At 43.7% G+C, this 16,845-nt stretch overlaps 1 protein-coding gene across 3 annotated transcripts in view; it reads right to left on the bottom strand.

Annotated features, from left to right (window-relative positions):
- PDE3A (phosphodiesterase 3A) overlaps positions 1-16,845 on the bottom strand; it is a 1,085,163-nt gene that overhangs the window by 238,886 nt on the left and 829,432 nt on the right. For all 3 annotated transcript variants that reach the window (XM_085652713.1, XM_085652714.1, XM_085652715.1), the window contains one exon: positions 2,661-2,815. In XM_085652713.1, the coding sequence (XP_085508839.1) occupies positions 2,661-2,815 (155 nt within the window). The remainder of the gene's footprint in view (positions 1-2,660; positions 2,816-16,845) is intronic.

Below are 16,845 nucleotides of genomic sequence, written 5' to 3'. Positions count from 1 at the left end.
GTACCAGAGTAAGGTAAGATCAGCGAGGATCCAAACTCCTATCGTCCAATAACGTTGTTAAACTCAGACTATAAAATTGTCACCAAATTGTTATCACTTCGGTTTAATCAAATGTGGCGCAATTGATTCATTCTGACCAGAATGGTTTAATTGCTGGTAGGCAGTTAGCCACCAATACACATTATTTAACTGAGGCGTTGGACTATTTCGACACACAGGGGATACCCACATTAGTCCTTTTACTAGACGCCAAGAAGGCTTTTGACCTTGTTGTGTGGGAGACATTGTTTATGATTTGAAGTCACTTTGGTACTTCCTCAAAGATCACGGCCCTGATCCATAATTTATATCTCAACGCTGAGGCTATTGTAATTATCAACTCTTCAGTGGCCGGGCTGGTCAAAGTAAAACGGGGCACAAGGCAAGGGTGCCAGTCTTATTTGCTTTCTTTATCGAACCGTTGGCGATAGCAATAAGGAACTGTGCTGATATCCGTCCCCCAATTCCATCTATAGCGAAATTGAAATTATACACCGACGATATCATGCTTATTATCAAACCCGACATAGAGGTTCAGGCTAAAGTTTTTCAGGTCTTTGAGGATTTAGAGGTTTTAGGTGGGTATCGCATCAATAAAAGGAAAACTGAAATTTTACAATGTGGAGGAGTAAGCTTGGATCTGCACCCCGATATTCTTTCCTGCACCAATACCAAACCTAAGAGATATCTTGGGGGATATTTTTCCGAAAGTGTTAGCGACCTATATCACCTGAATTTTGCACAGCTTCTTCGAAAAACTCAGGCCTTGTTTTTACGTTGGAACTCTCTCCCTTTATCCATCCTGGGCCGGGTGGCCTTGATTAAAATGTCTATTCTTCCTCTGTTTAATTTTCTATTTTCAACCATTCCATGTATTTTATTGGGCTCTTTTTTTACCCAAGTAGAGTCAATGTTTACAGCTTTTCTTTGGGTAAAAAAATCATCACATATCGCACTTAACACTTTATATGAAGAATTGGTTAATCTCAGGGATTATTACTATGCTTATTTTGCACAGTATTTATCTAGATTCAAACCTCAATTACAGTTAAATCTTTTTATTAATAGTTTTATGGATCTAATGTGTAAGGAAAGCCAGATCCATTCCCCTTTGTTAATTTCCAAATCCCCTAAACTGTTTCGTTATAAGTGTCTTCATTGGCTTTTCAAAAAACGACAGGCGCTCTATAAAAGATATTCCATCCCTGTAATTAATTCAGCCCCTTTACTATCTGGCATTCTACCATTAGCAGGGATTACACAATCCTCAGAACTCATTTTAAAATGGGCTTTTGTAAAATCTCAGATTTTCTGAAAATTGGAAGATGGTTGACTATGACCGAAATGTCTCAGTTAATCGTTAACGATTAAAGACTAAAATTCAACTGACGACTGACAGAGGGCCGCCCTTGGCATTGGGTTGTCATCCCTGCTGTTAGGATGGCTTCGAACAGCGCTTTGATGGACAGCTGTGATGTCTACCCTAGAGCCCCGCCCACTCTAATGGAGGTAACCCTTCACAGCCCTGGTTTGTCATGGGCAGATAGAAGCAGCAGAGCTCCGAGCTGAGCTGGTAGTAATAAACATACACCCATCACCATGCGCCCCCACACCCTGGGTATTGAGCGCCACAAAGTACAACATAGCACTGAAATGCCAATTACTTATTCAGTTACATTTCATTGAGATCCCACATCATGATGAGACCTGCCAAAAAAATTGAATTTTTTTTTCTTTAGTGCCACACGGAGTGTGCAACTAAATACATAAAATTACTAAAATGTATATAACAAATGAGCTATTAGATGGCAATCGTCTTGCTATATAAGTTGTAACGAGACAATTAGGACGAAATTAATTAAATCTCGCGCGTGATATAAAATTGCTAACTCACTTGGTAAAGGACAGATAAAACATTTATGTTCTATGCTTATAGACAACTATCATTCGCTGTGGCGGCTGTTAGGGTCACTCATGCAATGCATTATGGGTATGCCGGATTCACCATATCTTCTTTTTTAGATGGCCTCATACGAGATAAAGACTGAAATTCTCCTGACGACCGACAGAGGGCCGGCCCCAGCATTAGGTTGTCATCCCTGCTGTTAGAACGGCTTCGGCCTTGTCTAAGCTGTGACGGCTCCCCTGGAGCCCCACACACTCTAAGGGAATGCAATAGGTCTCGCATTTACGCAAGTTTAAGCTATTGGCATTGTAAATGACAATGCGCTTTATTTCTGTTTTAAAAACTAAAATAAAAATAAGAGCCATAGTCATTTACAATGTCAATAGGTCAAACTCGCGTAAATGCGAGACCTATTGCATTGCAAATGCTTGTTTCCTCTGTGGTCAGGATTAATCAAATGACACCCAAATGAGGACAGCACCAGGTCAATGCTGCTCTTTCTAGCTTTCACCTCAGAAGAATGGCTCAGTTAAGCCTGACAAAGGTAAACCTTAACGTACATATATTAAAGCTCAATCGTATTCTACTTTCACAGGCTACATAGACTTACTGAGTGAAAATCAGTCTCATACCAAGCACGCAGAATATGATGATTATGGGTAAGAAAGCATCTGACTACTTTCCCAGAATATATAAGGGCTGAGAAACTGTTTACCCTGATGAAGGTGCTTCAAGAGGTTTGATGCTGGCACTTCGGTCTCTTCTTACTGGTGCTGGCTCCAATGTTGGCAATCCGGTAGCAGATGTTGTGGTTGTCCAAGTAGACGAAACTCTTCGCATCAGCCCAGGCGGAAGGCTCCTCCTTAATCGCTATTGTTTAGAAATTGAATAAAAAGAAATAAATGCAGGTCTTAAAGTTTTTAGAAGCAAAAAATAAACAAATTGTAGCACACATAATGGAGACAGAGATACATTTAAAGCAAGACTAGATCCAATGGACATAGAAATAGAATGCTGAAATGCTGCTGCAGTTACACACATATTAGCAATACCTATCCCAATTCATTGGAGTTGGCAATCTGCAGCACTGTCTTCAGACAGATATGGAAAACAGCAGTGTATTGACTGCATGGCCCTTTTATCTCGAAGTAAAAACTGTGGGTATCTATATTGCTGTTGTATGCAATTACAGCTGCTCTTATCATTCATGTACACAGATTCAATCAGACATTTCATCAGTGAGATAATAGGTTACATTCCATATCAAATCACATCTGAGAGCATTGATAACATCACTAAATCTGCAAACAACTGCTCGGCTCCACATCTGTTTCTTGATACTGAACACACAGGCTTCTTTCCCTGAATTGTACCCAGAGTCAACTCCGCCGTTCTGATGTTTATACCAGCAAACTCTGGCACCAGTTAGATTAGGTGCAGACCATGAATGATGCCCTACCCCTGCATTTTGAGCACATTGGGCCTGGATTGTTTCCCTTTGCCAAGAGACTCATGAGCACAGCAAAAGGCCTTTGCTAGCAGTCTAAGAGGAATTGTTGTAAAATAAAACAGCGATATGATAAAGCATTTACTGAAGACATGTGCTCTTCATGTCTGAAGTTACGTTTTCTGCTTTATATTGACCAATGTTCAGACTCCATTATGTTTAGCTGTCCGCCATCTTGTATGGCCACGAAACCATGTGCTTTGCACGAGAAGAGTCCTACCTCTCCACCAGTCACTCCCGAGATCTGCTTAGCAACAGTCTATAAATAACCCCTTTGTGCGTTTGGTGCATGTCCAGAACTGACCACATCTGTCACTAATTAGGCCTTGCTCGAATGTGTTTTTCACGGGTCTCAGTAACTGTTAACTCCACCCATGTATTGATCATGCACTGAACATGTCCATATAAGGTCACAAATCTTGCTTCATGTTGTATCCGCCTACTCATGAGCCCCTCTACTGTGTATAAAAGGGGACCATGTGCACAAGTTCTGTGTGCTACTCTGTGCAATGTTGTAGAGTGTTGCGTAGGTTGTAGGACCACCTTTGAAGGTTAATAAACTTTGTCTTTGTATTTGCAGTTTCCGTGCCAACTTCCTTCTAGTATTTCGTACACAGAAGGGCGAACCCTTTGTACTTGCGGGCCTTGCTGTGGCCTGTACTCATCAATTGGCGCCCGTCACATGGGGCTCATCGGCGACTCGGATACTCAAAGGATTGGTCGTGACGAAGGAGTGGAACCTTGCCGGGGATGTGATCACTGCCAGCGGCGTTTTTAGTCCTGGCATCCCGAGGCTTTCTTCCTTCCCTTCCGAGCTGACCATCTGGGTGGCACCGGTCCTCGACTGAGACCCCTTCTGTCGGTTTTGCCGTGCAATGGCCGTTTGGGCGAATTTGGAACTTGGCAGTTGGAATCTGGACGCTCTTGATTGGAAAGAACCGTTGTACGGTACTTGCTGCGAGCTTTTTGAAGCCTGAGTTGATGGGGCTATTTGATTTGATTTGTGATGACCGGTCATGTTTTGAGATAAGTAATGTGAAAATATATGCGTTGCAACACATATAGGCAGGTAATGTGGAGATATTTCTCCGGGGGTGTTTGAATTTGAAACGGCGCAACGTTTAAGTGCCACTTTTTGATAATATTGCATATTTTGCACTATTCTTGAACATGTCTGCTTTGAGCGCACTCCGTAAGTGGTGCTGCTGTTTTGGAAACTGGTTAACTCTTGAGGAATCTGAACCAGCCCCCCCAGAGAGGACTCCTAATAGGGACATGTACGTGAAGCACAGTCTTTCCCCTATAATGTACAGCACATTGTGGAGGAAATATACCAAGAAGGATCCTGAGTTGCGATGGCCTTTGTATGGATTGTTTGATATGCGTAAGATTGAGTATGTGGAGCAGTGTATATGTAAGCGGCGTGCGAGACAAGACATGTTTGAATGTATACGATTGTGGGTGAAAGAAGTGCGTGAGCGCGAGAAACGTGAAAAAGCGCTGAGTGACAAAGAACGACGGAAAAAGGATCATGTGATAGCACAGGAAGCGAGACAGCGTGAGGAAAAAGAACTGGCGGAAAAACAGGAGAAAGAGCATAGGTTGCAAATATCGGGTCAATATGCTGTTCGGCAGCCTCTTTATCCTGTCCTTAATAATCTTGAAGATGATTTTTCTCTATTAGATCGCTCTCCGCCACCTTATGTCGGCCCGTCCGCTCTGGGAGTCAAGGATCCTGGATTGCTTAAGGAGAAGGTAGACACGCGGTCCATGTTATCAACTGATCGTATGGGTGAGCTTCGGAAAATTTATTTTCGTGCGCTTAAACATAAGCTATTTCTTACTGAATTATTGTCATCTTTGAAAGGATGGCAGGATAGGGAAAAGTTATACTTTGCTGAAACTTTTTCTGACAAAGTGGTTACTGCTTTTCGGAAATATTCCGATGTTCTTGAGTCTGATGATATAGTATTAGATTCTAAAGCATTACGTAACGGTGTCCTTTCTCCCGCTAAGGTACCCGATGCGGTTCGACGGCTGTTTGCGTTACGGGACGCGACGTTTGAACTCAAAGAGAAAGCGCGCCAAAAGAAAGAGAGGGAGGAGCAATCGAATCCAAATGCCGGCGGACAGCAGTCGTCTATCCTTCATTCAGATAAGATTGAATTAGTGCATGCTAAGCCGATGGGAGAGGCAGCGCCTCTGTACGTTCCTCCTAAAGGGGCAGGTACTAGTTCGGATATGTCTTCCCCTGATGCTAGAGGATATTTTGTGTACAATTGGGTTTATACTCCTTGGCATAGGGCTGATGTTATGGCATTGAAGAAAGCACTACCTGATCCCCGAAAAAATCCTGCCGCCTTTTACGAGGAAGTTGAGGGGGCTTTAAATTCTTGTACTATGACTTTAGCAGACATAGATTTGTTCTTTGGGCTTATTTTACCACCGGATATGTGGAGATCCGTACGGAAAGTAGATGATCTGGCTGTTTTCAAGGCAAAATGGTCTGACATAGAAGATGAGGATAGAGACAGAAAATCCGCGCAAAAGCTGCCTCAGCTTATTTTAGATCTTCCAACTGCTATTTTGACTAAGTTGAAAACAATTATCCCCCCTAAAAAGATTGATTGGAATATGTTAGCCTCATGTAAACAGAAGGTTGATGAATCCGTGTCTGATTTCTTTACGCGATTTGAGGAAACATTTCATGAGTTTAGCGGTCAGTCACTTACGGATGATACGGGTCGACATCTTTTTGTTGATAAATATGTGTCGAATTTATTGCCAGGAGTAGCAGCTCGATTAAAAGCGAGTGAAAGCTCTTGGACAACATCGTCTCCGGCATCCCTCCTGACGATGGCTCAGTATTACGAGCGTCAGGAACAAGAAGCGAAGGGTAACGAAGAGAAAAAGTCGAAAGATTTGAAAACAAAGGTGATGCTAGCGCAAGTGTATGGTCCGCCTCGCCAGGGTGGTGAGAGAGGTGGAAGAGGATTTTATGGTCCTCCTTTTGGTCGCCCAGATGTAACTAAGGATCAATGTGCATATTGCAAACAGTTGGGTCATTGGGCCAGGGATTGCCCGGTATTATATGCACAGCGCCAGGGGCGGGGGCAGGGGCCGATGAGAGGTAGAGGAGGTCTTTCGGGCCCTAGAGGACATTTAACTGATCGTGCTCGATCTGATTCTAATATGCGGCCACGTGATGGGCCTAATGTGTTTGATCGACAAAACCAGTATCAAACATCCGATTGTGAACGCCCTGGGTATCATGATTCCCAACATGCATAGGATTGCGTAGGATGGGGGGAGGAATCAGTTGAAGTGCCAGTAGATCAGAGGGGTCCTTATGTTATAGCACGTGTGATGGGTTCTACTGATCGGTTTCTGGTTGATACAGGAGCTACTCGTAGCGCTTTGTCCAAACAATTCGTTCCGAGGGCTCCCCTGTCTGGCTTAACGGTTACATCGATAGGGTTCGATGGCACACCTTCACTTAGCCCATTATCACAACCCCTTGCATTTCATGTTAATAAGTTTTCTGCACCCTGTCCGATTTTGCTCTCCCCGAACACGCCTGATAACATTGTGGGTCTGGATATGCTCAAACATTTCAGAGCCACAATCCGTTGCTCCCCTGAAGGAGTGCGTGTGATTCTAAACGATAATTATCCAAGGGCTGGAAGGATGTGTGTGGTTGCGGAGGATACCGTATTGGCTTCTCTACCCCGCACTCTGTGGGCCACCTCGGATACTGATGTGGGACAGATAGTTATCCCCCCGGTACACATTAGGGTAAAGGAGGGAGCTGTGTTACCACGCCTACCCCAATATCGTATTTCGCAGGAGGGGGAGGAGGCACTCACACAGATAGTGCAGGATCTCATTAGGGTGGGGGTAGTGGAGGAGGTTCCATATAATGTCTGCAGTAGTCCTATCCTTCCGATTTTGAAAAAAGACACTGATACTAGGATTTATCGTTTCATTATTGATTTGAGGGAGGTGAATAAGATAGTGATACCTCAATACCCAGTAGTTTCTGACATTACGACATTGCTTACCATGGTCCCGCCAACGGCCACCACGTTCTCTGTTATTGATTTGAAAAATGCCTTCTTTTCGATTCCCATTCATCCTGATAGCCGATACCTTTTCGGTTTCACTTTGAATAATCGTTCATATCGATTTTGTAGAGTTCCTCAAGGTTACACAGAAAGTCCTAGCATTTACAGTCAAGCATTGAAACGACAGTTGGATTCCTTTGTTTTACCTGAAGGGGTGGCCCTCATACAATATGTCGATGACATCTTGTTGGCGGCCGATACTCCTGAGCAATGTGAGACGTGCACATTATCCTTGCTTTCCTTTTTGGCATCGCACAATCACAAAGTATCGAAGAAAAAATTACAATTCTGTAGACCAAAGGTAACCTACCTAGGTCACCTTTTGTCTAAGGAGGGGCGTGCACTCACATTAGATCGCATTCAAGCAATTTTGGACACGGCAGTACCTTCCACACAGAAGGACGTGCGTGCATTTTTGGGACTCACTTCTTTCTGTAGACAATGGATACTGGGTTTTTCACACATAGTTAAACCACTGTTGGCACTTTTGACGAAAGACACTCCAACTCCCCTTCCCTGGTCAGACGAGTGTGGAAATGCTTTTCAACAATTACGACAAGCCCTTTGTTCAGCACCAGTGTTAGGCCCCCCTGACTATACGAAGCCCTTTACATTGTATGTACATGAAAGAGATGGATGTGCGTTATCAGTTTTAGTACAGATGCACGGCGACAAGCAGCGCCCTTGTGCATATTTTTCGGCAGTACTTGATCCTGTCGCCCGAGCACTGCCTGGGTGTTTTCACTCGGTTGCGGCGACAGCTGTGTCAATACGCCAAAGTGAAGGAATCGTGTTATCTCATAAGCTATTGGTGCTGGTCCCCCAATGCTGTTGATGCTCTGTTGAATCAGGCAAAGACGCAGCACTTAACTAGTGCTCGTCTAACAGGAAATGAGCTGACGTTGTTGGCTCCTCATATCACGTTGAAGAGATGCGCAACACTAAACCCGGCCACATTATTGCCGTTTCCGGAGACTCAGTCTGAGGCACAGGAAACACATGATTGCATTTTTGTAACTGAGGAACAGACAAAGGGTCGTATTGATCTCCAGGATACGCCCTTTACAGATGTAGATGGAGAATTGTGGGTAGATGGGTCGTGCCTGAAGCTACCAGATGGTACGACTTCAGCAGCGTATGCAATCACCACGCTACAAACAATAGTGGAGACAGCACGCATACCGCAGAAATCAGCTCAAGCAGCGGAACTAATAGCTTTAACACAAGCATGTGAGCTTAGTGCAGGATTGTGTGTAAATGTCTATACGGATAGCCGCTATGCCTTCAGGGTAGCGCATGACTTCGGGTTAATCTGGAAGGAGAGAGGGTTTCTAACGTCACATGGAGCACAGATAATGAATGGAGAGTTAGTTCACAACCTCTTGACTGCATTAACATATCCAAAGAAGATTGCCATAGTGAAATGCAATGCACATAAGAAGGTGATAGATAGAGTGGGAGAAGGGAATGCTCTGGCGGATCGAGTAGCACGAGACACTGCGATGCAGCCTGACTCCACTGCAATGTATGTTCTGAAGTCGCAGGCAGAAAGATGGCACGATGCTAGGAGAGAAGTGTGAGAGATGCAGAGGACAGCTTCCGACAAAGAACGGGAGCAATGGTCTACTGACGGAGAATTGGATGATGAAGGTTGTTGGAGAAATAAGCAGATGGATAAATGGAAGTTACCCATAGCTTTTGTACAACCTATGGTTCAGATGGCACATAGGCTAGCTCATGTTGGAGCTTCCGCAATTGTAAAATTGCTCACCCAAGTTTGGGAGCATCCAGAGATTGCTAGCACGGCAAAGAGAGTGGTGCAGACTTGTATGATTTGCCTAAAGTACAATCCAGGAAAAGGGACACGAACTCCAGCAGGAGGATTTGCAACACCCACTGCACCTTTTGAAGTTTTGCAAATGGATTATATTCAGCTTGAACGCTGTAATAATCTGAAGTATGTTCTAGTAGTGGTTTGTGCCTTCAGCAAATGGATTGAGGCATACCCTACGAAAGACAATACTGCAATTACTACAGCCAAGGTGTTATTGAAGGAGTTCTTCCCTCGATATGGTGTTTGTAGATTGTTGTGGAGTGATAACGGACCTCATTTTATAGCGGACGTTATCAAGTATGTCCTGAAAGGATTGGGAATTACACAAAAATTCCACGCAGTGTTTCACCCTCAGTCTGCGGGATTGGTTGAGAAGTATAATGGTACTTTGAAGCTTAAGATAGCGAAAATACAAGCTTCCACTTCCCTGACTTGGCCGGACGCTTTACCCCTGGCATTATTGGCAATCAGATCAGTGCCACATTCTCGAACCGGTCTCACGCCATATGAGATCGTGTTTGGACGTCCGATGAACATTTGGGGCCCACCGAAACCAAAGTCAGTGTATGATGTACCTTGTGTAATGATGAGTGATTATTTGGCACAGTTAACCGATAAGTTGGTCTCTATTCATCAACAGGTTCGAGAAGCGCTCCCCGACCGGTCCAGAGGTGAAGGCCACGATCTTCGGCCCGGCGACTTCGTCTTGATAAAAGTGTTTGAAAGGACGAGCAGCTTAGAGCCGAGGTGGTGCAGTCCTGAGCAGGTCTTGCTTGCAACGAGAACGGCTGTCCGGGTCTCTAACCGCAAAAATTGGATTCACTCCATACATTGTCGTAGAGTACCACCCGGATTGGTGGAGCCTGCTGTATTGACCGACCATCGAGAAATCCTGACTGTGAAGAAAGGCCATGCTGTGGACCCGGACAACACTGAGGAGCTCTTCCCGGACCAAGCAACCCCTGGAGTAAGAAGATATCACCTCAGACCGAGGAAGTGAATTTCTGAATATTGAAATACGTTGTCAGAGCGGCCCCTAGGTTTGTGAAACGGAGAGCCAATGAGGCAAGGGGGGGGGATCAGCCCTGCATTAGTGTAGTAACACCCGTCTTGGCCCGATGGTGAAGAAAACAACCGCTGCCTAGGGGGAAGAGTTCTGACAACCTTTTTAGTTTCAGGAAGATATTGATATTTGTTTGAAAATGGAGAAGAAGAACATTTTCTGTGCGATAAGTTTTGTTATCGCTATAATAATTGCTGCTACAACCACGTGGTTTGTTGAGGATGTAATTCCTGCCCGTGAGTTGTTTGTTGTGTCTACTCCAGTGCCGGAGGAGCACTACTTCTACACCCTTCCATACCAGGAATTGAAGCACCGCCAGTCCTATCTGAATAATACTCTTATCCAGATGCTGCATCATACCCACGTTGCTACAAATGCTACAAACTGTTGGATATGTGGCATGATGCCAGCCCATCAGAAGAAAGGGGGAACACCATTTATACCTCTCCCCTTCTCGCATAATGGCTCTTGTAGGGCATGGTATACTTTACTTTTTGCCACACGAAAACCTACAGTGGGACGATTACTCTTCAGACTTAACAAAGAGTGTCATCAAGATAAAGAAGGCTATCCACAAGCCAATGGAACAATATGGGAATGGGAAGAATACCGACCAGACAATGAATCAATTCCCTATATCTTTACGAACACTAGAGACACTAATGGAAATGAGAAATTTGTAATTTCAGTGGCACAAGCCCAAGCAGACCTGTGTATCCAAAGCGTTGGTTATATTCCTGTTGGTGTTAGTGATTGCATTGTTGTGCTAAATATAGACGGATTAAATAACAGTACCTTTCTGGCCTCCCACAATACTTATTTTGTGTGCGGCAATAAAGGTTACTATCGTTTGCCTGCCGGATGGTCCGGGGTATGCTATGTGGCCTTTTTATTACCCCCTGTATTCTTAGCCCCTGCGTCTTACCATAAAGACTTGAAGTTATTAAACAATGTAACTGTAAACAGGTATAAACGCACTCTATCTGTTGATGATGTTGACCAGACGGATACCAGTTTGCAACAGTATATTGATTTTAATCTAGGACTGTTTTTCTTCGTTGGAGCTGCCCTGAATAGTAGGAAGGTTCGACGATTAACTAGGGTTGTTGAGGCTGTAACGAATCAAACTGCTGCTGCTCTCAGGAACATTACAGAAGAATTATAAATCACCAGAATTGTTACATTACAGAATCGTATGGTCCTAGATGTTATGTTAGCAGATAGGGGTGGAGCATGTAAAATTATAGGGAGTAGTTGTTGTGTGTTCATCCCTGATCACACACCATCAGTTTATCAAGCTATTAATAAATTGCATAAAATTGCTGCTGACCTTCATACAGAAAATGGTACTTGGACCTTTTCGGGATGGTTTTGGACTTTAATTACCACATGGGGATGGAAAGTTCTTACTGGTCTATGCATTATTGCAGAAATATTGTTCACATGTTGTATGTGTATTCAATGTGGTCCTATGATATGTACTCTATGTGTTTCATTCTGTATCCCCAATAAGAAAGCTGTTGCCGATGTCACCTACCAAAAGAGCATAAACAAAGAAATAACTAAGATGATGAGAATCGATATAAATGATGATTATCTTGGTTATCCTAGCAAGCCGAGTGTCTTCAGCAAATGCTGAAAGGGTCGTCTGTTGTAAAATAAAACAGCGATATGATTAAGCATTTACTGAAGACATGTGCTCTTCATGTCTGAAGTTACGTTTTCTGCTTTATATTGACCAATGTTCAGACTCCATTATGTTTAGCTGTCCGCCATCTTGTATGGCCACGAAACCATGTGCTTTGCACGAGAAGAGTCCTACCTCTCCACCAGTCACTCCCGAGATCTGCTTAGCAACAGTCTATAAATAACCCCTTTGTGCGTTTGGTGCATGTCCAGAACTGACCACATCTGTCACTAATTAGGCCTTGCTCGAATGTGTTTTTCACGGGTCTCAGTAACTGTTAACTCCGCCCATGTATTGATCATGCACTGAACATGTCCATATAAGGTCACAAATCTTGCTTCATGTTGTATCCGCCTACTCATGAGCCCCTCTACTGTGTATAAAAGGGGACCATGTGCACAAGTTCTGTGTGCTACTCTGTGCAATGCTGTAGAGTGTTGCGTAGGTTGTAGGACCACCTTTGAAGGTTAATAAACTTTGTCTTTGTATTTGCAGTTTCCGTGCCAACTTCCTTCTAGTATTTCGTACCCAGATGGGCGAACCCTTTGTACTTGCTGGCCTTGCTGGGGCCTGTACTCATCAGAATGGGTGTGTTGCATGGCTGAGCTCAATCCCTGCGCCCAGAGCACACTGGGAATAGGCAAAAACAGAAGCTTTGCACCCAGACCTGCTTGGCATGACTAAAGGATATGAATTGTGAGGAGATGGGGGAAGGTGTGAGTCATGGCAAATCACCACATTCTTCGCACATTCTCCTAGGCATGTGTGAAAGCCATGCCGCGTGTTGTGCTTTAAGGGCAGTGGGAGTGAATGCCAGATATGGCTCAAACCAGGACTCTGTGACCAGAGGCCTTTGGAAATAGTCTAAAGCCATGGATAGCAGGCTCTGCTGTAAAAAGAATCTGGTGTTGAGCACAAACAATGGGAAGACAGAAAGGGCTCATTTGAGTTTCGTGCCTTCAGTTGTGCCCTCAGTCAGCACAAGGGTTTTAAGAACAATGGAAAGGCAAACATAGTATTCTAACTTCAGTCCTAAAATATTTGAGGAAAGGACAACTTTCAAATAAGTGGTAAAAGTATGTACCTTTCATTGCTGGGAAGTGCTGCCTTAAAGGTGTTGCTTAAAGCAAAAGAATGCCACTCCCTGGGCAGTGAAATAGGCTGCAAGGCTTGGCCAAAGCTAAAGTTAGAACCTCCGGACGAAAGCAAAAGCTATACCACATGGTCTCTGAGGTCATGAAACCTAGGTCAAGGCTAAATCAAAGACAAATGAATGCCCACAAAGGACTTACCTACAAGGAGCGGGTTGTGAGATAGTTGCACAAAGGACATGGCACTTTAAGCAGTATCAAATAACCACTGACTATGACCAGAGGGTGGAGCCAATATAACATATAACAGAGTCACCGAACAAATTGTTCAAGGCAACTTATGGCTCTTAACTCACGATGCACAGTAATGTATGCTACGAAGAAAAAACAATTACCTTAAAAGCATATGTCCAATTAAAAATGTGTGAGAAATTACCCCATTTTTGTTGTGTTCTCCCCATTTTTGCATCTTTGCTTTTGCTACTTATAGGGCTCAGACTCAGAGCACTTTAATACTGCTAAACAATAGTAAAGTGCCTTTGTCTATCAATCCACCGCCCCCCAAAAACATGGGCTGTCTATTAGAACTCCCTGTTTACCCTATTTAGTTTCCCTATAAGGTCACTAGGAAAGGTGTCTAAAATGATCTTTAGTCATTGAAAGTTAAATGTCTTATGTGGGCTTCATTGTGTATTTTCACTACCCACATATATGAAAAGGAATATGTCTGCCAGGGCCACTACTGTGTTCTGCCTAGCTTGCAGATTATATGCCCAGTAGTAACAGATGGCAAGAAAAAAATATTTTGCTATGTAGAAAAAGCCTAGTTTTATGTATTGATGAGTCACCTCTAAAGTGTGCCTGGTGTAACCACAGGGGAGGGTGTTCGTTAGGAAATGGGTTTCTCACAGGCAGAGGTATGCACCCTGTCCAAGAAGGAACCACAATCCTAGTCAAGGTAAGTCAGATACACACCATAAATTAACCTGTGCTCATCCTCTGGTAACTCAGCACAGAGCAGTTAGGCTTAACTTAAGAGGCAATGTGTAAAGTAATTGTGCAATACTTCAAACCGTAACAAAGTGAAAACACCACAAAAAGACTCCACACCAGTTTAGAGAAATAGCTTAAATTGTTATGAACAAAAAAATGCTAAAATGATAACACTCCAATAAATATTACCGCAGTTATGAATTTATAAAGAAGAAACTGATTTATAGAGCTTAAAAGTAAAAAGCGCCTGCCAGGGCTATCTGGTCGTGCTAGACTTGGTCAAATCCAAAAGTTCAGGCAGACTGCGATGGGGTGCAGGTTGGATGCAGGGGCCAGCCTGGGCCTGCTGATAAAAGACCTAAAATTAGTTGAGGACAATACAAGGAGCAGTGGATGCGAAGTGTCATGGCCGATTCTTATGAAGGAGGCGATGATATCTGTTTCAAGATGAGCAAAGTAGAGGATGTGTCAGGATTGGAGGTGATGTGGCGAGCAGCTGTCAAAGCAATGAACTCTATCCTCACAGCCGCAATGATGCTTTTTCATCAATGGGGATGCACTGGTTCCAAGCCGCACAAATTCAGAAATGTGTCGAACAGGCAGCTAAGCCAGGTACTTGATCCTCACGGCTGCAGCAATGCATCAGTGTCGATGGAGATGCATTGGGTCTAAGCAGCACAACTACCTTAATGCATTGATTCTTGCTGGAGCAGCACTTTATACCCACTTCCAAGGGCCCAGCCCTGGGTTGGAACTACTTGGCAGACCAAGACTTACAGCAAGCAAAGTCCAGGCATTAAGGAAATGTGAGTTGAAGTGTTTGATGTCCCTAAGACCACAGTAGGGGGCAAGCCAGCATGCCCTTGAAGTCACCCTGGTTTCAAGTGAGATTGGTCCAGTCCTTCTCAGTCAGGGCAGAGAATAGCAGGCAAAGCAGAAAAGCAGTACTTCTAGAGCAGCAGTCCAGCAAAGAGGCAGTTCTTATAGCGTCACAGCAGTCCTTCCTCCTGGCAGAGTTCTTCACATGTCCAGTAGAGTACTGAATTGGTAGGGTCAGAAGACCAATTCTTATACCCAGTGGTGCCTTTGAAGTGGGGGTGACATCAAATAAGGGACTTTGAAGTGCACATAGGCCCATTCTTCTAGCCCTGGCTTCAGACTCACTACAGGAGGGTAGGCAGCCCTTTGTGTGGGGACAGGACACAGCCTATTCAAGTGTAAGTGTTAGCTTCTAGTTCCCATTCTGCCAGGGATGACCCATCAGGATGTGGATGGTCCATCAATGAATATTAACAAAAAGTGTTTCCCTCTCGGGAAGAGGTCCCTTTAGGGCACAGCTTGAATGTCCAATGAAGTTGGACTCCACAAGTTCATAAATGAAATCAAATTTCTTACTTAATTTTCAAAATTAGGAGTATTGGCAAAATCAGACTTTTGATAACTTAAGTGGGAAAGTGACTAAGTAAAAATATATTTTATGCTGCCTGAGCTAAAGGAGTTTTGCCACTCATCCCCTCCAGAGCTATAATACACTTCTGTGGCTGTGAGAATAAACACCAGTGGTTAAGAGGACAAAAACCCACCTCTGAGTGGAGGAAGACCAGGCTTGCATTAACTGCTGTCCAATTATCAGGAATTAGCTATCTGGGAGTAGACATGAGTAGTTGGCAGAACAATATAGCAGTTAAGCCATGACTTTCTTGGATTTTGAGATGAGAGAGGGCTTCTCCTATGCCTGTACAGCCATCCAGAGGCCACTCACAGAAGGACAAGAACCAATTTCGACCCTGTCAGAAGGAAGAGTTTATCTAAATAGGAAAGTGGTACAAATTGATGCAAAAGAAGGTGGAGGACTAGAAGAAAATAGTTAGGATTGAGTGAAAGAACATCTTGAGTCACTAGCCAGTGCAAAGGATAGATCTGACAACCCAACTACTACCTCTTCAGAACATTCCATGACCTGGGAAGGCAGCATGTTGGACGTGGTCCTCTCTGCAGGGTCACACCTCAACTTTTTGCTTTCGATCCTCCTTCTTCATTAACCCATTTGTTTTGGCTTTTAGAACTATGTGTACTTTACTACTCCTAACCAGTGTTAATACATGTGTTCAATCCTTAAAACTGGGTAAAACTGGCTTACGCTCAATTGGCATATTAAATTTACTTACTTCTAGTACAGTACTTCTACATGTACGAAGGACCAATACATTAAATGCTTCTAGTGGGCATGAGGCACCTGTTGCACCACCCATTTAGTTAGCCCCTTAAAACATGTCTCAGGCCTGTCATTGCAGCCTGTGTGTTGTTTTAAACTGCCAATTTGAATTGGCAAAATTACCCTTTTGCCAGGCCTAAGCTCCCCTTTTTAATGAATATAAGTCACCCCTAGGGTAGGCCCTACACAGCCCAGATGGCAGGGTGAGGTATTTAAGAAGTTGGACATGTACATTTACGTTTTACAATTCCTACTTGAGATAAACTACCTCTCCCATAGGATAACATTTGGTTACCTTATTACATTTATTAAGTGATAACTTTTGTTTGGGAACAGGTTGAAATATTATGTTTGGACTCAAACGAATTGTTATTTTAAATCCTCTT

Source organism: Triturus cristatus, chromosome 4_1 (assembly GCF_964204655.1).
Source record: "Triturus cristatus chromosome 4_1, aTriCri1.1, whole genome shotgun sequence".
NCBI lineage: Eukaryota > Metazoa > Chordata > Amphibia > Caudata > Salamandridae > Triturus > Triturus cristatus.
Note: the sequence above shows the minus strand (reverse complement) of the source record. Positions and strands in the feature narration are given on the sequence as shown.